This window comes from Echinops telfairi, unplaced genomic scaffold, assembly GCF_000313985.2.
Source record: "Echinops telfairi isolate 266 unplaced genomic scaffold, ASM31398v2 ScPeMD7_9;HRSCAF=40, whole genome shotgun sequence".
NCBI lineage: Eukaryota > Metazoa > Chordata > Mammalia > Afrosoricida > Tenrecidae > Echinops > Echinops telfairi.
Genome location: NW_022103906.1, coordinates 6939632 through 6963033, shown reverse-complemented (window position 1 = coordinate 6963033; position 23402 = coordinate 6939632). Strand labels below are relative to the sequence as shown.

General features: G+C 38.1%; 1 protein-coding gene across 1 annotated transcript in view; it reads left to right on the top strand.

The window, feature by feature from the left end:
* The window catches only part of CSMD1 (CUB and Sushi multiple domains 1), a 2262799-nt gene that overhangs the window by 1896398 nt on the left and 342999 nt on the right, over positions 1-23402 (top strand). The window contains exons 24-25 of the mRNA XM_045286696.1: positions 16258-16449; positions 16884-17010. Coding sequence (XP_045142631.1) covers positions 16258-16449; positions 16884-17010 — 319 coding nt within the window. The remainder of the gene's footprint in view (positions 1-16257; positions 16450-16883; positions 17011-23402) is intronic.

The window sequence follows — 23402 nt, the reverse complement described above, 5'->3', positions numbered from 1 at the left end:
CACTATTTATTGAAGATGGCATCTGCTTCCCATTTAATATTTTTGGGGCCCTTATCAAAGATCAGTTGCCTGTATACTAATGTTTTTATTTCTGTGTCTTCAGCTTTTTTCCATTGGTCTGAGTATCTGTCATTATGCCAATACCACACTGTTTTAACTACTGTGGCCATATAGTACATGCTAAAGTCAGGTAGAGCAAGCCCTCCCACTTCATCCTTCTTCTTGAGGAGTTCTCTGGACTTCTAATTCTGGACTTTTCCCCTCTCCATATGAAGTTGGTAGTCTGTTTTTCGAATTCTTTGAATAAGGATGGTGGTATTCGTATTGGGATAGTATTGAACTTATATAGTGCCCTGGGCAGAACTGACATATTTATTATATTGAGTCTGCCAATCCACAAGCATGGGATATTCTTTCATTTATTGAAGTCATGCTTGACTTGTTGAAGTAGTGTTTTATAATTTTCCTCATACAGATCTTTTGTTTTTTTAGTCAGGTATATCCCTAGGTTTTTCAATTTGTGCTTGACTATTGCAAAAGATACTACCTTTTTAATCGCCTCTTCTGTGACCTTTTCTGATGTGTAGAGCCATCCAATAGACTTCTGTTTGTTTATCTTGTACCCTGCCACTCTGCCATATTCCTCTATTGCTTCCAACACTCCACTTGTGGAATTTAAGGGATCTTCGATATATAGAATCATATCATCTGCGAATAATGATAATTTCACCTCTTCCTTCCCTAGATGAATACCTTAAAGATCTTTCTTTTGTCTTATGTTGTTAGCTAGGACCTCCAATACGATGTTAAATAGGAGTGGAGACAAGGGGCCTTCCTTGTCTGGTCCCCTTTTTCAGTGCAATTGTTTTCATCTTTTCTCTGCTAACTATCAGGTTAGCTATTGGTTTTTCATATATGCTTGCATAATATTGAGGAATATTCCTTCTATTCCCATCTTCTTGAGTGTATTAAACAGGAATGCGTGTTGGATATTGTTGAATGCTTTTTCCGCATCTATTGATATTATAATGTGATTCTTATCTTCTTTTCTGCCAATGTGGTGAATAATGCTGATGTTCTTTCGTATGTTAAACCATCCCTGCTTCCCTGGTATGAATCCCACTTGGTCATGGTGAATTATTTTTTTAATATGCTTTTGTATTCTATTGGCCAGTATTTTGTTAAAGATTTTTGCATCAATGTTCATTAGGGATATTGGTCTATAGTTCTCGATTCTTGTGGCATCTTTGCCCGCTTTAGGTATCAAAATTATACTAGCTTCATAGAAAGAGTTTGGGATGTTTTCCCTCTTTTTCTATGTTCTGGAAGAGTTTGTATAGGATTGGTGTCATTTCTTCCCTGAATGCTTGGTAGAATTCTCCTGTGAATCCATCTGTCCCAAGTGATTTATTTATTGGTAATCCCTTGATTACCTTGTCTATTTCTTCCATTGTTATGGGTCTGTTGATGTTCTTGACATCCATCTGGGATAGTCTAGGGAGGGATTGTGTTTCCAAATATTTGTCCATGTCTTTCAAATTGTTGAATTTGCTAGAGTATAGACCTTCATAGTACTGGGTAATTATCCTTTTGATTTCATTAGGGTCCGTTGTAATGTCCCCTGCTTCATCCCTCATCCTTGCAAATGTCGTTTTTTCTTTCCTTTCTTTGGTTAGGTTTGCTAGAGTTCTATCAATTCTGTTAATTCTTTCAAAGAACCAACTTTTAGCGGCATTAATTTTTCCATAGTTTTCTTGTTTTCTCTCTCCTTCATCTCGGCTCTGATTTTTATTATATCTATCCTCTTGCTATTAGTAGGGTTGTTCTGTTGACTCTGCTCTAATTGGTATAAGTTTTGTGTCAGCATATCATCCATGAGTCTCTCTTCTTTTTTAATGTGTGCATTTATTGCTATCAGCCTTCCTCTGATAAATGCCTTTGCTGTATCCCACAGGATTTGGTACGTCGTATTTTTGTTCTTTTTGGTTTGTAGAAACTTTCTGATTTCACCTCTGATGTGGGTCAATACCCACTCCTTTTGCAATAGGAAATTGTTCATCCTCCAATTGTTTGCCCTAGTTTTCTTCACCGTCCTTCTGTTAATTTCCAGCTTAATGGCACAGTGATCGGTGAGAGATGTCTGTATAAGCTCTATGTGCTTGAATTTACTCAAGTTTGACTTGTGTCCAAGCATGTGGTCTATTTTTGAATATGTGCCATGCGGACTTGAAAAGAATGTGAATTTTTTTTGCATGTGGGTGGAACGCTCTGAAGATATCTATCAAGTCAAGTCGTCCAAGTGTCCTATCTCTGGCCTCTTTGTTGAGTTTCTTTCCCAATGATCTGTGTTTTTCAGAGTGGTGTATTAAAGTCACCAACTGTAATTGTTGAGCTTGTGATCTCTTTTTCTCATCTTTTTGAGTGTTTGATTCACAGATTTCGCTGGTCTCTCGTTAGGTGCATATATGTTTATTATGCTCACTGGTTCTTGGTCTATTGTTCCCTTGAGCATTATATAGTGCCCCTCCTTGTCTCTTGTTATGGCCTGTATCTTGAGGTCAATTTGGTCTGATATTAAGATCGCTACCCCTGCTTTTTTTGCATTACCATTTGCTTGGTATAGTTTTCTCCATCCTTTAATTCTCAACCTGTTTTTGTCTGCAAGCTTGAGATGAGTCTCCTGGAGGCAGCAGATCGATGGATTATGTTTCCTCAGCCAGTCTTTTAGCCTCTGCCTTTTAATGCCTGAGTTCAGGCCATTGATATTCAGTGTCATTATATCCATCTGTGGACTCTGTGTTATCATCTTGTACCTATTGTGTTGGGTATTTTCCTATCTACCTATTTTATCTGCTTGTGTTGTGCATTCAATTTTTTTAAGGGGTAGCATTTTATTAAGAGCTAATAATATTGAAATAAGTTCAATTTCTCACTCACTTCCTGCCATGTACAAGATGCCATCCATAGTGACCCTATGGGAGTTTTCTGAGTCTGAAATTTTTACTGGAGTAATAAGCCTGGACTTTCTCCTGAGGAGAAGCTGGTAGTTTGACCTTATGACCTTGAAGATCACAGCACAATATGTAACCAAGTTCAAGTTACAATTAAGGCATTGGTGAAAGATAAGGCCCTAGGAGTTGACCGATTACCAATTGAAATATTTCAAAAACAGAATGCAACTCTAGAAGCACTAATTAATTAGTATATGCCTAGAAATTTTTAGGAAAATTAGCAAAATGACTGGAAGAAATCCATAGGTGTACCTATTTCAAAGAAAGGTCACCCAATAGAAAGCAAAAATAATCAAACCATGTCCTTAATATTGTTACAACTGCTTGGGTGTGTCCAGGAGCTCTGGGTCTCAAGACCATAAACGGACTCATAGACCCAAATGGCCAGCAGAAAGCAGAGTTTATTTGGAAAGGAGAGAAAAGCACCTGCTGTAGCACGTGGGGACACCTGTGAGTTTTTGCAGAATGAACTGTGTACGTTTTTTGTTCTTGATCACATGTAGCATACTGGGCCATCTGTGTTTCTGGGATATGAACAAACCAATCCCATGACTGATCATATTTCTCAGGTCAAATAATAAACCTGTTCATGCTTTCCCCTCAGCTGGGTCTTGCCTGGGCAAGAAAATAGGTATGCAAAGGTCAGCACCAAGAGTCTTGGGTTTGATGACCTTGGAGTTTAGAATCAGCATAGGAAGTCTGATGCCTGCAGGTTCAAGATGAGAATGTCCAGGGCTGTTGATATCACCCTTTCAGATCCCCTGCCACTCCCAATCCTTCCTGAGGGCACTCTGCCTCTCAAGGTCACATAGAAGTCAAATGGCTTTAAAGATGATCCGGAACTGCCAGAAAATCAAGACAGCATACAAAGATGATGTGAACTGAAGAACATCATTGTTCAGGTCAGAAGGATCTTGACTGAAAGCAGAGAATAGAAGAGAGGCATTTATATGTGTTTTATAGGGTATGCAAAGGCACTCAGCTGTGTGGATCTTAACAAACAATGGATAGCATTGGGAAGAATAGGCATTACAGAACACTGTGCTGGACACAGACCCAAAGGCAGTTTTTGTAGAGAGCACTGGGATAGTGCATGGTTTAAAATCAGGAGGAGGTACACATCAGTACCTCCTTGGCTGAAGCACATACGTATTCCATCAGTATGGTGTGCAAATAATGTGAGAAGTTGGCCTCTGTAAAGAAGAATATAGCATGAGGATTAGAAACTGGCTCATGAACAGCCTGTGATGGGCATATGCCACAGCCTTGCTTGCTGAGAGTAAAGAAGGCTTATAGCATTTCTTGAAGAAAATAAAAGACTATAGTCTTAAATATGGACTATAATTGAATTTAAAAAGAAACAGAAAGCTTCACAACTAGACCAATAGACAACATCCTGATAAAAGGAAGGATTTCATTTTATTCAGATCCACAATCAACATCCATGGGAGCAGCATCCAAGAAATCAAATAACATATTGCTAGGGTTTAAATGCGTGTCAAAAAAAACCTTCTCTAAAGTATTAAAGAGCAAAGTTGTCATTGATCAAAGCCGTGATAGATTAATTAACCTCATATGGATGGGAAACTGAACAATGAATATGAAAGACTGAAGACGAATAGATGCATTTGAATTCTGGTGTTGGTGATGAATACAGAAAGTCAGAAAAATGGGCAAATATAGTCAGAATAAAGAATGTCAGAAAAATGGGCAAAAAAAAGTCAGAATATAGAATGTCAGAAAAATGGGCAAATCTTCCTTGGCTGAAGCACACAGAATGATCTTTAAAAGCAATCATGGGGTGACTTCATCTCATATGTTTTGGACATAGTATCAGAATGGGTCAGTCTCGAAAAAGAGTTCTGTGTTTTAATTGGAATTCTTTACTTATATATGTAGGTTCTCATGTCAATTTCAATGGTACACAGAACTCACAGACAGTATTCATAATTAAAGGATTTATAAAGAAAGTTTACAGGTTATAATGCCAGTGAGTGATGCTCAAGATACATTTGTTCATCATGACATGTGACAAAGTTCTTTCAGGTCTGTTAGTAAATGCTCAACCCAAATGCTCAAACGTCTTGGGTCATCAAACCTAGCTCCCTGAATTGAGGTCCCAGAAGTACCCCACTCCGCAAGCCAGCCTCCTGCACAAAAGCACTCAGCTGTATTTGTTCCACGGACTAGAAAATCCATGACTAGGTTTAATGTTCTGGCTTCTGGTTTTGCTGCTGCTGCTTTGATATTATAACTATCTTGATATTATAGCTATCTTCTGGATCGTAGAGGTTCACTGTGTAGGGACATGATTCCAGACGATGTGCTCCTCTCCTGGCTCTTGCAGTTAATGAGATCTCTCCTCCTCCTCAGAGGGCTCATTTTATATGCAGCAGCATATCATTCTAGGGAATCCTGCTCACAATTACTCTCTGATGAATCCTATTAGTATTTTCCACCACCTTCTTACTAGACCCATGCAGGAAAATGTCATTTGGTGCAAGTTATAGACATAGTTTCTAGAAGAGCCAAATTAAATAAGTCACTCTCCCTGCAGCTTGGCAGAGTAGAATGTCATCAATGAAAGGGAAGACAGTTGACTAGATGGATTGACAATGGGCTCAAACATAATAATAATTGTGATGATGGTACAGGAGGAGTCAGAGTTTAGTCCTGTGAGTTAGTTAATTGTGTCAACCTGGCCGATAATCACATGTGGGGCTAATTGAAAGGCGGAGGGATAAATGGGTGGTGAGCCTCGCCTTTCTAGTTCTCGGGTCTCTTGTTTTGTGATGGTTGCACCGGGTGCAGCTGCCTTAGCAGTTCCCTGCTTCAGCTTGCAAGATTGACTTCCTACAAGACATCCCCAAGGAGAAGCTACGTGGACCTATCCCAATGCAGCCCTGGGTGCTGGAGCAGCCGTGTGGAGACCCCTGCTAGTGCTGAGATGCTTGTTCATTCACTGACTCAGCTTTCCTCCTGCAGTCAGCATCATTGCCTCTGTTTTGTGAGGTGGAGGACTTTGTGAACTGGTGTTGGGTTACTGGGTTAATGTTGGACTTGTGGGCTTGGGCAGCATTGGGTTGGGATGTTTTTGTGATGCACATTTTCTTTACATAAAACTCTCTTATACATGAGCTGCTGTGGATTTGTTTCTCCAAAGTATCCAGACTATTACAGTCCTGTGAACATGAGATTGCTATGAGTCACTGTCAACTTGATGGTAACCAAAAGCAAAAACATACCTCTGACATGCAAATATATTTATGCCATTTGTTCATGTAAATATCTATTGTTGCCATTATTTTTCAACATGTGTTGAATAGCTCTAAACCTTTTGGTGTTATACACTAACCCTTCCTTTGTTGGCCCCAAGCCTTTATGTGTCTAGTACATTCTCTATTCCCACTATAATCTCACATATTTCAAATAAAGCTTCATCAGATGCAATGTGACCATAAATGATTCTGTACCACATGTTCATCCAAACTTACAGGCTTTTGTATCGATTCCTCTATGTGCAGTGTTTTCCCCCTGATTTTTTGGCTGGGAAAATGCCTACTCATCCATCTAAACCAGTGCAAATTTATCTTGTTTCAAAATTGTCTCTAACTCCTCCAGGTCTTAGTACCATATTTTTTAGATCTCTGTTGATAGTCACACTAAACTCTTATAATATATTTAACATATTGTTTTAAAGGTACTTTAAATCAGTGTGGCCAATTTAACAATGCGGCTTTGAACCTTTATATCATTCAACTCTACCCACAGCACCCATAAACTTCCTGGCTAAAAGAAGTTATCAAGATGCATTGAAAAATGAGTCATTGCACTGATTCTAAGTTCTTAACATTGTGTATAATTTAGAACCATCTCTGCCAACAAAATGTAATTCACAAGTGATTTAGATCAAGTGGAATGAGTTCAGCCCATCTAGTTGCATATCATCCATTCATATTCTTGATCCAGATATTATTCTCAGGACCTTACGATTAAACATTATCAACTGTGACAATAGGTGTGAAAGGTTTGAGTGTTGGTGACTCTGGTTAAACTAGTGTTTAATCAGTTGTGTTACAGAGATAGACTACCACATCTTTCTCCCTCAAACCAATTGAAACCCAATGGATGCTTTACTCTGCTTTATAAGCCTGGTGTGAGTCAGAATGGATTCAATGACACTGCTTTTTTTATTGTTTGTTTTTAAATTTGTTTGTCTGCTTGTTTTCGGTTGTTAGTTTAATGCTTAAAATCAGTATGAGCCGAACCATTTGAATTCACTACTAAAGATTTAGGACTGACATTAATAATTTTGATTACTCATAGCTCTGCACAAGATCAGAGTTCATTAAGCATTTGGACTTAAATACCATAATATATTTAGAATTATAAAGTGTTTTAAGATTAAATACTGGAATTCTTGGTTAAAATTAGCTTGCTTTATTAGTGAATCACAATTCATTTTATCAAATACAAGATGGCACCAGAAAAATAGAAGATTATTTGGTCTACCTGATAGCCAGTTGGCAGTTTTATAGGTTTTGGGCTTTTGACCCAGGGTCTGACCAATTCAGTTTTTTCTGTTTAGAAATCATATCATCCTTTTTTTTTTTTTTTTTTCAATTTGAGGATGATTTGTAGTATCTTTCATACAAACAGTTTAGATGAGAGGATGATAATAGCATTATAAAAATGTTCAATGTGAAAGGGAAAGACAGATGATTAGCGGGAAAGCGAAGCTGACACAATAAATCAATTTGAAGCCAATAACAGCTCTAGCTAAAAGAGGAATAAAGAAACAACAATAACAACAACAAAAACGTGGATGGGTAAATATCATGGAAATAGTGTGGGTTCGGCTCCAGATCACTGCATTAAAACAAATATCACAACAAAGCCAGTCACACACATGCTTTGGTTTCCCAGTGTCTATACACTGCACTGTGGTCTATCTGCTGCTCCACAGGCGAAAGAGGAGGTGGCTTCTTGAATAGAGATCTACGGTCTTGGAAACCGTCTGTAGACACCATGAGTCAGGATTGACTCGATGGCAGTGGATGGAGTAGGCTCTTTGTTGTGGTAAAGAGAGGAAAAAATGGAAAGGTAACGAGAATTACCAGAATGTAACACAGACACACAAAGTGAGCACAGGCTATTGGACACAGGGCACCACTAGAGTTCCTTGATGTAGTGTTGCTCCAGAGCTTCGATTTGTAAGGCTGTTGTCTGTGAAGCACAGGAAAGCAAAGTGCATTCAAATGAGGTTTGCCCAGAGTTCTCACGACGGGCGGTCTGACCTTAAGCGTATCAGAACTGAACCTTGCCATGTCCTGCGGTATCGTCTCAATTGCTGCTATATTTGAGCCCATCATTTAGGCCACTGGGTTACTCCATCTCATTGAGGGTCTTTCTCACATCTACATATCCCCCAAACAACCAGTTATTTTTGAGATTGGTCTTTCCTGACATGTCTAAAGTAGGTGCTTTAAAAGGTCACAATCCTTGACTTTAAGAAGCATCATGGTTATGTTTCTTCTTAAACGGATTTGTTTTTTCTGCTGAGAATCCACAGTACATTCAGTATTCTCTACCAATAACAAAATCTGAATATGCCAATTCTTTCTCTTTCCATTTTCACTGTCCAACTTCTCATGCCTATGGGACAATTGAAAAGACTAGTCACATCTTAGAATTAAAAGACACAATTAAAAAATACATTTTTTGAAGAGCTCTCTGGCAGTTCTCCTGCCCAATGCAAATCTTTGTTTGACATCTAGCTGCAGCTTCTATGGGATTAGGTTGCTTATCCAACAAGAATGAAGACAGTGAAGGCTTCAATTTAACCATCAAGCAAAAAACCACACCCACATTTCATTCTTAAATTTGGAGAGATTTTTTTAGTTTTTATTTAAGACAACAGATCATTCAAGAATGTAAACTATGCACTACAAGTGAATTTTCGATTTCAGTGAACAACAAAAATAAGTTCAATCAGTGACCTGCTCTTGAGCTGCCTTTCTTTCCAGTTGCCACTAAATGAGCAGTTCTCAAAAGACATATTTCTGTTTTCAGCATAGTTTCTTTATTACAGAATACAAGTACAAAAATAGTCTAGTTTCTCTTTCATACATTGCAATGTCTCTTAGATTATTAAAATGCATTTATCAAAAATGCATTTATCCAAAATGAAATCAGTAAGTCTGGGGTAAAGTTATGAGATTATGGGCTTCTACAAATCTTTGAATTTTCAGTTCTTCATGACAGAAGACATCAGGGATTCATAAATGACAACTATTCTCCTTCAATGGGTTTCCCAGGCTTCTCTAAGCATGAAAATACATTCACAAGTGTTGCTCAGATAGACTCTGAAGAAGCTCATGTCATGCCAGCCCTCATTGTTCAGTCCAGATTATAAAATGGAGTAAACCTGGAGTAGGTTTATTTACTTTTTAAATACAAAAGTGCTTCATTTGAAAGATAAGAATTAGGTCAAATACTTGCAAATCAAAAGTAAGTATATTGCAACAGTAATTTTTTATTAGACTTAGAAGACTTATAGGGTGTAGTCTTTTAAAATATTGAGTGAGTAATTATTGCCAAAAATATGCATATAGAGAGAGAGTAGTACTCTTCCCTCACCTGAGATTGAAGGCTGTTTTGACTAGAACAGTTTGCTCACAGCATCTTTGTGACTGAAGAAGAAATGAGTGGAAAACAAACAAACAGCACTAATAAGTTTAAGGATCAATTTCAATTCTTTATAGATGATGGTTTTACACAAATTACTTAATTTAATAGTTGACAGTGTCTACAGAATAAAGAGGATGCCATATGACTTGACTTATGTCCTGGTGGCTAATGGCTTCAAGATAGACAAGGAGATATCTGTATATATTTTTAAAGTAATTACTCTTTAGCAGTTTTAAAACATTGATCTCAGACATTTGTAAATGAAATTGAAGTTGAAATATCTTTCTTTGAGAAATATTGTTAAAGATCTAAGTATAAATTTGATAACTGAGCTACATCATACAATTTTATATTATCTTTTCACAGTTCTATTATATACCAAGTTAACTTATTTTATCAATATTTAAAATAAGCTTAAACTTTTAGCAGGAGATAATGATACTGTATTACTGTTTAACCATATAGCAAGCACAATTCAATGGAAATTAATCCCTTTCATTGGTGAGCAGGAAGGTACAGAATAAGAGACCAGGTGCTCACTTGTTTAAAGTACAGGATCAGACTGTAACTAGTCATATAATCTTGAGAGAAACTTAAATTTTATTGTCCTAAATTGTCTAGTGTACATTACCAAAGCATCACTGTGTTCCCCAATAGTCAGACTAAATTTGTTCCCAGGTAAAACAAAGGAACATATAAGCTTAGCATTTTGATTCCTTTCAAGAGATTTATCAGGATGGTTTCTAATATTTCCTCTATGGAGAAATGTCTATGTTTCCACCTATAGCTACACATGAAATTGTTATAGTATGAAATGTTTTGTGAGAACAAAATTCTCTTCAGTAAAATTGGAAAATGGTACTCTGAACTCTGCAAATACATTCAAATGTATTTCAGAAAACAAAAATAAATATAAGATAATGACATTGGTTAGGCTACCCAACATTTATTAATCAAGTGTAAGACATTTCAGATGCCATGAAGGGCTTCAATAATCCATTGAAGAATAATAAAAGGCATCCTAAGTAAAACCAAGCAGCTGGTAATGGAGAAATCATAAATAACTGTCTACACGACAAGATGTTATAGTTAAAAAAAAAGTTCTATGATCGTGATATGAGAAAAAGTAATATTCCTCTTAAAAATACAGACCAAATAAAATCCTGAAGAAATGTTATTGGTACATCTTTATTTGATACATCTTTATTCATTGTGTGTTTGTTTTTTAATATGTCTTGCTATCTTTCTCCAAAATAGTTTTTAATACAAGTTTGGGGGCAGAGGAAAACACTTCTTTAAATTATTTTTAAAATAAATATTTTCACTTTTGCTTTAAATTTTAAAAGTTTTAGTGTTAATATCAGTCACTTGTCAGACAATTCAATAGTTTAAGCATATTAAATAAATATATTTTGGGAATTTAGAACTTAGGTGATTTATTTGATTGAAATTGTTAGTATCTAAATATGATCTCTAAAAATAAGTGCCTCTTTAGAATATTTTAAACACTAACATAAACTATCTGCAAGTTCATACCTATAATCTATGATACAGTTCATAATTTACACAGGAATATCATTATTTTATCAACATTCATAAATATCAACATTTTATCAACACTGGCAAAGGTGTCCACAAGGAGATCTTCCATCATATGCCATCATTGCTGTCTTTAAGTGCCAAGGGTCAGTGGCACTCACAGCGCCCATATGACTACCTGATCCTGCCCTAGCCTCATGCTGTTAGTATGTTTTCCTTCTTAGTGGCAGCCACTGTCAATTCCTCTCACTGAGGTTCTTCCTCTGTTTTGCTGCCTCTCTACCAAGCCTGATGTTTTCCAGGAACGGATCAATTCTGATAAGACATCCAAAGTACAGCATGTTTCCAAGGAATTGTCTGGCCGTAATTCTTCTTCAACAGATTTGTTTGTTATTCTGGGAGCTCATGGTACTTGAGCTACTTTCAGTGCATCAACTGGTCTATGGTCTTCTTTCCTCATTACCCAACCTGCCACGATCTGAGATGATTGAATGCCATGGCTTGGGCCAGGCAAGCCTCATTCTCAAAGTGATGTCCTTGCTCGTCAACATTGAAGGAGGGCTTGTGCAGCAGTTTTGCCCAGTGCACTAAAACTTTGTCCTAAACCTCATATTTTTGAGAGGGAATGGATTTTCACACACAAAAATTATTGAATAAATCACTGGCCCCACTTCTTGTCCAAACTTTAATCATATCCTGCATGGATATGTGCTCCAAAGTTTAATTTAAAAGCACTATAAATATGATACTCAAAATTTCCCTCATTCTCAGTTTAAACACAGTCATTACTACCTTGACATATGTAAGGGAAGTGAGTCATTTATGTAATTTTAAAAAATTGTTAAATAATCTAGTTCTTTTGATGTTATTTACATTTAGATCTAACAATTGAGTATTTTATACATTTTCACTTTTGGAACATTTGTTTACTTGTTTACTCAACAGGAAGTTTCATAACTTTAAAGAGCCCAACTTTAAAACTTAGAAGCTCTGGTTTCAGCTGTGCAAAGTTCTGTATGACTACAGGTTGTAACAACGCTCCCTCTGTCCTGCATGTTTCTTGTCATGGCCTCTTGCAGCCTTCTGGCTCCAACTGTCAAAGAACCTTCATGGTCCAAATTGTATTTGAGCTGTATATTCTGCATAGATTTTTAAAAATTCACCCAATAATTTTGATGATTGCTCAGGGGTGGGCAATCATTCTTTCTTTTATATGTAAGGTCACTATGCTTGCTGAAAATTCAACAACTTAAGTGCAAGTCCTTGTCTCAACTATACAAATAACAAGAATGTCAATTCTTTATATACTTGAGTAGTGGTTGTCTAAATATATTTTTTATTCCATTGGCACTTGATAACCAATTGAATTCAAAATGATTCCAAGAAATAGTACTTATTATTGTTGTTGTTGAAACATTTCTTAAAAAGTGGGATCAGTTATCAGACATCGAAGAACTGAAAATCATATCAGTGGGTCTCTGATATGATTTTCAGTTCTTTGATGTCTTTACTGACACAATCACTGAAGAAAAATGGGTGCATAAGCAAATGTGGTGAAGAAAGCTGATGGTGTCCAGCTATCAAAAGATATAGTGTCTGGGGTCTTAAAGGCTTGAAGATAAACAAGCGGCCATCCAGCTGAGAAGCATCAAAGCCCACATGGAGGAAGCACATTTGCCTGTCTGACCACGAGGTGCAGAAGGGACCAGTTATCAGACATCAAAGAACTGAAAATCAGATCAGTGGGTGCCCACCTTCCTAATACAATCACTGAAGACAAAGGTGTGCATAAGCAAAGGTGGTGAAGAAAGCTGATGGTACCCGGCTATCAAAAGATATAGTGTCTGGGGTCTTAAAGGCTTGAAGATAAACAAGAGACCAACTAGCCCAGAAGCAACAAAGCCCACATGGAAGAAGCACGCCAGAATGTGTGACCACAAGCTGTCGAAGGGATCAGGTATCAAGCATCAAAGAACAAAAAAATCATATCATTGTAAAGGTGGGTGAGTGAAAAGTGGAGACTCAAAGTTCATCAGTAGGCAACTGAACACCCACTTACTGAAGGGCTGTGGGGAGGAGACGAGCCAATCAGGGTGCAGGCTAGCAGCGATGAAACATATAACTTTCCTCTAGTTCTTAAATGCTTCCTCTCCACCACTATCATGATCCCAATTCTACCTTACAAATCTGGCTAGACCAGAGGATGTACCTTGGTACAGACAGTAACTGGAAACACAGGGAATCCGGGATAGATAACTCCTTCGGGACCAGTGGTGGGAGGGGTGCTGCCTGGAGGGTGGAGGGAATGTGGGGTAGAGGGGAGGAACCGATTACAGGAATCTGCATGTGGCCTCCTCCCCAGGGGATGGATGGCGGGGAGGACAGAGACGTTGGATGCTGTGACTTATGACAAAACTGTAATGGTTTATGAGTTGTGGAGGGTTCATGAGGGAGGGGAAAGTGGGGAGGGAGGGGGAAGATGGGCAGCTGATATTAGGGGCTAGAGTGGAGGGTGGGTGTTTTGAGAGTGATGAGGGCAACGGGTGTGCATGTGTGCTTGACACAATGGATGTATGTGTGGATTGTATGAGCCCCGAATAAAATAATTTAAAAAAAAGGTGATCTATGAAAATCTACTCATACCGACTCATTCTGCATCTAGGTTTCTTTGCTTGCTCCTTTATTGTCCACTTCTGTCATCTAGCATTGCTTTCTAAAGCCCTCTGGAAATCCTGTCATCCCAGTACCAATAACGACAAAATGCAACCAAGTGCTTTTCTTCTGTCAAAAAGGAAGAGGGGTGCATTCATGACACCTTTGACTCTTCTACTGTCCCACACCTGCAGCTGTGCTAACAAGCCATTAGAAAGGGGCTCCAGCCACACTCAGTTTTCTGCTGTTCCCGTTTTGGCTTCATACAAAGATAATTCTGTGGAAATGTACATTCACTCTGATTTGGAAATATGAAAATCAGTCCATACTTACTAAAAAATTACAATTGTAATTATATTGATGTTCATATTATCTAAAATAGCTTATTGAATAAAATATTACTTTGATTAAAAGTTTAAAAAGGAAGAGAGGGCTAAATAATCCGTAGAGCCTCTAGCCTCTGTATGCCATAGTTGTTTGTTGTACTTAGTAGAACGTAGTATTTCACCTTCTTCTCAGTTGTCTTGGTATGGTAATGATAGATTGGAAGGGATGTAATAGAAACTATGTGATTACCCACTGCCATCAAGTGGATCCAGACTCATAGAGATCTGTCTACATGGTGAACAATAAATTTTAACTGAAGCATGCAGTCTTCCTTTTCTCTCAATGAGCTAGTGGGTTTGAACCACCAACCTCAGGTTAGCAGCCAAACACTTACCTCACTTAGTATGTGATTAGGACCTATACAATTTCCTTAATTTCTGTGCTGCCTCTCTTTTGTTGTCTTTCTTTGCTTCTTATTCTACTTTTATTTTTTGTATTACAGCTATTATGTTATATAACCTTTTGGCACTTTTGATGTTTTTAATACATAGGAGTCATTGTAAAGGCATACTTAGTAAGCTTAATGCTTAAATTTTATAGAAGAAAATTTTCTTTAGAATCTTAACATAAATCATTAGTTGTGTTTTCTTTTCTCTGCCCTATAAAATAGAGGCAAACCTAATCTTGATTTTTAATGATTACTGTAAATCATACTGCTAACTTAAGGCCATATTTTTTTTTAAGGAAGCATGTCAAAAGGCAAGTTTAATAGACTGAGCAAAAGTAACGCATTAATCTTTTTTCTTAAGAAAAACACGAATTGGAGCTTAGCTGGGAACAGAAGTAAATTGACCACATGATACTTCAAGTTTCCAGCTTTAATCTTTAAAATGGTCAGAATTTGCATCATGATATGAAGTGAGAAATATGTTACTGTGGGACTGTCTTCACAGATGGCCTTAAAATATTGCCTCACATCAAAGCAATATATAGCTCTCAGTATTGCGAAAACTAAATCTTCATTTCCGTCATACATTTCTTTGAGTTTAAGAGCTTAGTTTGATGTAGGCATTATAATGATTCATTTATGGAATCTGTAGTGTGCATGGAGTTGCTCAAGAGCTTCATAACTATGTGCCAGGAAGTATGTGGCAGGTGGTAATATATGATTTCCTGGCCTTTTGTGGGTAGGAAGACATTTTAAAAATTCCCAGGGAGCTTAAGACCTGGTAGTTTGGGGGAAGTTGGTGTGGAAGTAGGCGGCTTTAGATGATAAGTTGGAGTGAGCCCAGGCAGTAAAGTGACCAGAGAGAGCCCTGACCACACCACATGCTGTAGTCTACCCTTTTGAGTGTTCCAGCGTCTAAGAGGGAAGTTGAAGGCGGCAAAGAGGTGTAGTTTTGTCAGATATGGTTCTGAGACTTATTGTTAGAATGTAGTATGCTGCCCACAGCCATGGAATATAATTTATAGCAGATAACAATTCATAATTCTTTGAACAAAGAGATCTCCTTAACATAGCAATGACTAGTGAAACTAGCAACCATGAGTCAATTCTTAATCATAGCAACTCCATATATTTCAGAGTAGAACTCTGTTCCATGGGGTTTTCAGTGACTGACTTATTTGGGGCATGGGGCTGGGCGGTGTGGATTGCCAGGCCTTTCTCCAGAGTCACCACTGGGGAAACGCAAACCTTTCACTATTGCAGATGACTGGCAAACAAAGAATAGAATTATATATAGATAGATCAGGTGATAGACAGATAGGGGATAGATAGATGATAGATAGATTGGTAGAGAGGTAGGTAGGTAGATAGATAGATACAGTTATCAAAGTTGTAGAAAATAAGAAAAGGTTAACAGATAAAGCCAATAGAGACTGAAACACATTTCTATTACCCTTTTTCAATTCACAATTTAATTTTTTAATTTTATTTCAAGGAACATTTGACAACCTAGTTCGTGTCATCTTTATTTTAATGCTGGCACACATTCTTCTTTTAGTTCCATTCTTCCTTTCCCTTTCTTTCTCGTAGGTTTTGATCTGGTAAAATGTGAAGACCCAGGGGTCCCTAACTATGGGTATAAGATCCGAGATGAAGGCCACTTCACTGACACAGTGGTTCTGTACAGTTGCAACCCAGGCTACGCCATGCACGGCAGCAGCACTTTGACCTGCCTGAGCGGAGACCGGCGGGTATGGGATAAGTCATTGCCATCTTGCGTAGGTGAGTTAAAGAGCCAGTTTAGATTACTGTATAGAAGAGCTAACTATTGCTTAGACAAACCTTTTGGAAGAAAATGCCATCATTTTAGTGTAATCTTTCCAATTTACATGTCTATGTATATAGAAGATTGATGAGATTTTCATTCAGGTGTGAAAGACAGATTTCCTCATACTATTTTATTGAGACCAAATACACAGCAGTATTATAATTATCACATGAGTGCTTCATCCTTTCACCTTAAATACACTGAGGATAAAGCCTTGTTATCAGAATAATGGTTGGGAAGAAGGAAAGATGGGAAATGAAGAGGATGATTAATAAAATATTTCCCTAGGTAGAGGATATAAGAGACTAACTAGTACTTTGGTTTTTAAAAGTCACGAGGCACTGTAACACCTGGAGTAGACTTTCTCATGTTTCCAAATATTTTACAGCGGAATGTGGCGGCCGGATCCACGTCGCCACTTCAGGGCGCATATTGTCTCCTGGTTACCCAGCTCCCTACGACAACAATCTCCACTGCACTTGGATTGTAGAGGCAGACCCAGGAAAGACCATCAGGTACTTGTTCTGTCTTTCCTTCAGTCCTTTTGTTATTCAGTAGAGCCACATTGTACATCTATCACCAGGGGAAATGAATAAGGAATTAAAGATGCACTTGAGTTTTTCATTGGCTCACTTTCTCACGTTGATATTCCTTTGAAAACGTGTCGAGCTATATAATATTCAAATAAGTTAGCTTTGGCTGTGTAGCAAACTAACTCAAAGCATGTTGATGTTGACAATATGCTTCTGACATCTGCTCTGGAGCAGATTGTCAGAGGTGTCTAGGCCTCAGGTGACCAGGATGGATCTTTCCGAACAAGATTTCTATGCTGGTTCATGCATAGTCACCTAGGGGAAGGACTCTTAGTATCAAAAGGATGGAAACTTTCAAACTTCCTTTTGCATTTGCAAAAGGCCATTTGCGAAAGCTAATTTCGTGGTTGAAACAGGTATGAGGTATAAAGACATAGTCTTCGTTCCTCCATGGGGAGGGTTGTGAAATCATACTCTAAAATCACTTGTTTATAGTGATGCACAGAATTTGTGGTCATTTTGCAAACTAAATATATGTCAGAAAAGGAAAAAAATACTACCATATAAAGTTGCTATTGTTGTTAGTTGCTGTCCAGCTGGGTCCCATCACTAGGGACTTTCTGTTCAGTAGCATGGAACACTTCTTGGCCCAGGGCCATCCTCACACCGCTCCTAAGCCTGAGCCCGTTGTTCCAGCCACCGTGTCAATCCACCTTGTGGAGGGCCTTCCTCTCTTTCACCACAGTCTTGCTACGCAATCTGCCTTGACTTCTTTCACAACAGATTTGCTTGTTCTTTTGCCAGTCTTTTACCACAATTCAAACACATCAATTCTTTTTTGTTTTTCCTTATTCAAAGTCCAACTTTCACACGCATACGAGGCAATTGAACATACCATGAGTTGGGCCAGGCATACCGTAATCCTCAAAGTCACGTCTTTCCTTCTCAGCTCTCTAACGAGGTTTCTGCGGCATGCTCATCCAATCTATCCTTGGATCTCTTGCATGCTGTTTCCGTGAGCATCGGTTGTGAAGCCAAGCAATACGGCATTTGACAATGTCTTTCCTCCATTTATCATGATGTTACCTATGGGTCCAATTGTGAGGACAGCACTCTTGTTTACATTTAGCTGTAATTCATACTGAAGGCTATAATGCTTAATGTTTATCAGCAAGTGCTTTAAGTCATCCTCAATTTAAAGAAGCAAAATCGTATTGTTTGTGTACTGCAGGTTGTTAATAAGCCTTCCTCTAATTCTGATGTCACCTTTATACAATACAGCTTCTCTGCTTATTTTCTCTGCATACAAATTGAATAAGCACAGTGAAAGAATATAACCCTATTGCCTCTTGATCCAGCAAGAGTACAATAAAGTGTTCTGGGATTCCCATTCTTCTGCAGGCTAGTCATAGTCTGTTATGGTCCATATAGTCGAATGTGTTTGCAAAGTCATAAAACACGAGTAAACATCTTTCTGGTATTCTCTGCTTTCAGCCAAGATCTGTCTGATGGCAGCAATGATATTTTTTGCTCCACATCCTCTTCTGAATGCTGCCTGAACTTCTGGCACATCCTTGTCACTGTATTGCTGCAAGCATTTTTTGAATGATCTTCAGCAGAATTTTATTTGCATGTGAAATTAATGATATTATTTTATAACTCGTGTATCTTGTTGGGTAACCTTCCTCTGGAATGGGTACATATACGGATCTCTTCCAGTGGGCCAAGGAGATGTCTTCCAGATTTCTTGGCAAGTGAGTGCTTCCAGTGCGTCATCAGGTTGGTGAACCATTTCATTTGGCACTCTATCAGTTCCTGGAGTCGTAGTTTTCCTAATGCCTTCAGTGCAGCTTGGGCTACATTCCTGAATCTCCTTGGGTCTTAATCAGATGACAACTCTTGAAATGATTGATTGAATGGTTCTTTTGGGGACAGCGATTCTCTGTGTTCTTGCCATCTTCTTTTGATGCCTCCCGTACCATTCAATATTTTGCCCATAGAATTTTTCACTATTGCAACTGACGGGTGGGAGTTTTGTTCAGTTAGTTCAGCTTAAAATATGCTGATACTGAGTGTGCACGCCCTTTTGGTGTCCTCACTCCAGGTTTTTGTACAGTTTATTATAATATTTTTCTTTGTCTTCTTGAACTGCCCCTTGGAAATTTCTGTTCAGCTCTTTGACTTCATCCTTTCTTCCAGTTCCTTAGCTGTTCTCTGAGTAAGTGCAAGCTTCAGAGTCTCTTCTGACATCTACTCTGAGCTTTTCTTTCTGTCCTAGTCTTTTAAATTAGTTTTTGATTTCATCATTTTCGATGTTCTGGATGTCATCGAGTCTTCTGTCCTTAGTGTGCAGTGCATTAAATTTATTCTTGAGATGTTCTAAAATGCAGGTGAGATTGACTCAAGGTCATTTTTCAGTTCTCATACACTTGTTTCAATTTTCTTCAGCCTCAACCTGAACTTTCATATAAGTAATTGAATGTTCCAGAGTCAGCCCCTGGCCTGGTTTTACATGCTGATATTGAGCTTATCTATCACCTCTTCCCACAGATATAATCAATTTGATTTCAGTGATTCCATCTGAAGGAGTCCATGTGAATAGTTGCCTTTTGTGTGGTTGATAAAAGGTTTTTGCAACGAAGAACTTGATCTTGCAAAATCCTATCATGACTTATCTATCACCAAGGCCATATTTTCCAACCACTGTTCCTTTTTGTTTCTAATTATTGCACTCCAACTGATAATTATTAATTCACTTCGATTGCACATTTGGTCAATTTCTAACTAAAGGCATTAGTAAACATGTGCAATTTCTTCATTAATAAGTTTAGTGCTTGGCACATAAATTTAAAAAGATAATATATTGCTGGATTTCCTTGAGTGCAGATATTTATAGTCCTATAATAGGCAGCATTATTCTGAAAAATAGATCTTATAAGTCCTTCATATGATGAATTTGATATCATTTCTCATAAATCTGTCATTCCAAGTATGGGACACCATATTTTTTCTGATTCAAAATGGCCAGTACCAGTGCAGTCAGCTGAGAATTGACTAAAATATCAATTTTTATTTATTTCATTTTTGATGATTCCATCTTCCCTAGATTCATTCTTCCTACATCCCAAAGTCCAATCCTGAATAGTTGTTTGCCCCTGTTTCATCTCATCTTAAGTCCTATTGCATCAGCATATGAAAATCCCCCAAACTTCACTCTTGCAGGCTTTATGCCATCTGCATCTTCTCTATTTTGAGAAGGCAGCTTTTCCTCTGTCATATCTTGACCCGAGGGGCTCATATTCTGACACTATATCTGACAATGCTCTCCTGATGTTCATGATGTTTTCAGTATCTGACAACGTTTTGATGCTACCCATAGGTTTTCAGTGGCTAATTTCTGAGGTGGACAGCTGATTCCTTCTTGAGAGACTCTTCTTAGTGTGGACCTGCAGAAACCTGCTCACTGTGTGTTACCTTTCTAGTATTTGAAAATACCTGTCTAAATAGCTTCCAACATCACAACTGCACAAAAGCCACCACAGTAAAATAAACCGACGGGCAAGTTACAGAAGTAAAGTAAAATAACTAAAATTACACAAAATTCTGCCAATATTAAAAAAAATTATCTTATTTTAAGTGATAGCTTTAAATTAGCCTGGTAAGTTGCTTAACTTATTTAAGACATTTAGTTAACAGGCCAGTTGTGATAGGTCAGTTGACTAGAGAAACAAATTGAGTGACATGGAATAATTAATTATATCAAGAAGTAATTATGTATCAAGCAAACATACCAGCCCAGTCCAGATCAAGTCTATAAGTCTGGTACTGGACCATGAATCCCTCTTCAGACTCATGCAGCTACATACAATGATGGCAAATGCAGGAAGATCATGGGCCAGTGGGTGCAGAGTGGTGGGAATTCAGTGGTGGCGGCTGCATCACAGGGTTCACAGCTTGTCTTGCCAACAAGAAGGCCAAGGCAGAGAGAGAGAGGCCGGCTTCCAGAAAGCCATTTACCTTGCTTGCACTTCCAAAGGAGGTCATCAAGCTGCAAACTGACTGACAGGCTAACCCACACCCCTATCTTCTTACAGGTGCTAAGTTGGCATAAAAACAAAATCTAACTAGCACCAATGAAGTAATCTTTTTAAAGAGTTCTCCATGTCTGAGTATTAAAGTTACATCAAAGTATCACAGTGTGATAGTTTGGTTTATTGTGCCAAGTAGGCCAATAGGAACATGTGGGCAGGGATTAGTCAGGTTGCAGCTTGATTGGAGGATGACCAAAATAAATAACGACAGCCGGCATCCCATCTCCCTCTTGCTCTCTGATGACCGGACCAGCATGCTGCTGCTTTAGCTCATTCTCTGCCTCAAACTGTGTGCTACACTTCTTCTTCTTTTTTTTTTTTTAAACATTTTATTAGGGGCTCATACAACTGTTATCGCAATCCATACACACATCAATTGTGTAAAGCACATTTGTACTTCATTCTCCAAACATTTTCTCTCCACTTAAACCCCCAACATTAGGTCCTCATTTTTCCACTCCCTCCCCGCTCCCCCCTCCCTCATGAGCCCTTGATAGTTTATAAATTGGTGTGTGTGTGCTACACTTCTTATGGGCCATGCCAACCTGTGGATCCTGTTGCTAGAGCTTGAGGCTTCTGCAAGGCCTGCTTTGCCATGCTGCTGGTGTGTTTAGCTTAAGCTTGGGGCTGGTAGATCCCGTCAATGTGCTTGAATTTGAGATCCCATCAGGGCCTGCTTTGCTAAACTCCCAAGGAACTGACTGTTGTTGAGTCACCCTGCTCTCTGCTGTCTTCCGGCACACTCTGCCTAACGTGCCTGATGGAAGACTCTGCTGTCTGCTTCCTTGACATTCAACTTGGCAGCCCATGTGAGTTGAAGGACTTCCAATATATTAACTGCTCCACAAAAGTGAGTTGAACTGAGCCTTCTGTACTGCTGTGTATATTAATTAGCTGTTATATTCCTTCTCACTGTATATACCTATTCATATCTCTATCTAATCATAAGTATCTTGGTTTTGTTTCTCTTGAGAACCCTGTCTAACACACACAGCCCATAAAACAAAAGCTAGTTCAACATAACTTGTTGTTTAAATGTAGTTATTAGTGAAATAGAAGGGAACACATAGTCTTCAGAATTACTTCTTAAAATCTTTTATATCTTTCAATTAACTTTCCTCTTTCATTATATCTGTCCAAAATAATATATTTATATTTAACTGCCCTTTCTTCTGCTTTAGTCTTAATTGACATATATTTTATTCTTATACTCCTCCCTAGAGCTATTATTTGCCACCAATGATTAAATGACCTTCTTTGGTCATGTCAGCATCCCCTAAACATATGTGAGGCTGAAGATATTTAGAGAGCAAAGAGAAAAACCTTTTTTCTGGGAATAATGAAACAGTAGAAACATTGATAAATTAACATAAGCTTAGTGATTTATCTTAAATAGAAACAATAGACACATGTTACTAATATTTTAGAAACTAGTAAAAATAAATTGAGGTGACTGAACTAAAGGATACATGTTCAACTTCAAGATGCTCTACTTCTCTTTGTGGCTCATGGAGTTGTTGTTGTTGTTGTTGTGTGATCTTTCTGGTCCTGGGTTTGTAACTCTCTCAAAATGATTGGTTGAACCACATACATGCAATCTTATAAGAGATTTTTTGTCCACATAAGTGTTTTGCAAGGGATTAATCTGTTTACTTTCCATATAAAAGGGTTATCCCAATGCTGGTACTTGCAGATGGGCCATCAAGCCTATGGAGCTAGACTTAGCCAAGTAAGGCCTTGATGACAAATACGAAGAGACAGATCTGAGCTAAGGTCACACCTGCTGAGAGAAGCACCTGTTGATATCTGATTCAAAACGTTTCTCTTTGGTGACATTGTGTGCAATTTGAAAAGAGTGATGAGGTTCATAAGTGGATATCTCCCAATGATGCTAAATAGGGTACTTATAGGTATAGAGGGGACCAGTTTACTTCACATCTATTCTTACTGAGTACTCTTTGCTTTCTCTGATTGATTTTTCTTGCTGTGTACTGTTTATTTTCCATAAATAATAATTGCTTTCAATTGCCAACACTGTTTAAGTGTCTGGCATTTATGATGTAATCAGACCAGGTCACAGAGCCCTTATCCTAGTTGTCTTATTGCTCTTAGTATTTTGAGGCAACTGATATGTGTGTATGCACACAGTTCACGCTTCCTCTGTTATGTGTGTATGCACACAGTTCACGCTTCCTCTGATATGTGTGCATGCACACAGTTCATGCTTCCTCTGATATGTGTGTATGCACACAGTTCACACTTCCTCTGATATGTGTGCATGCA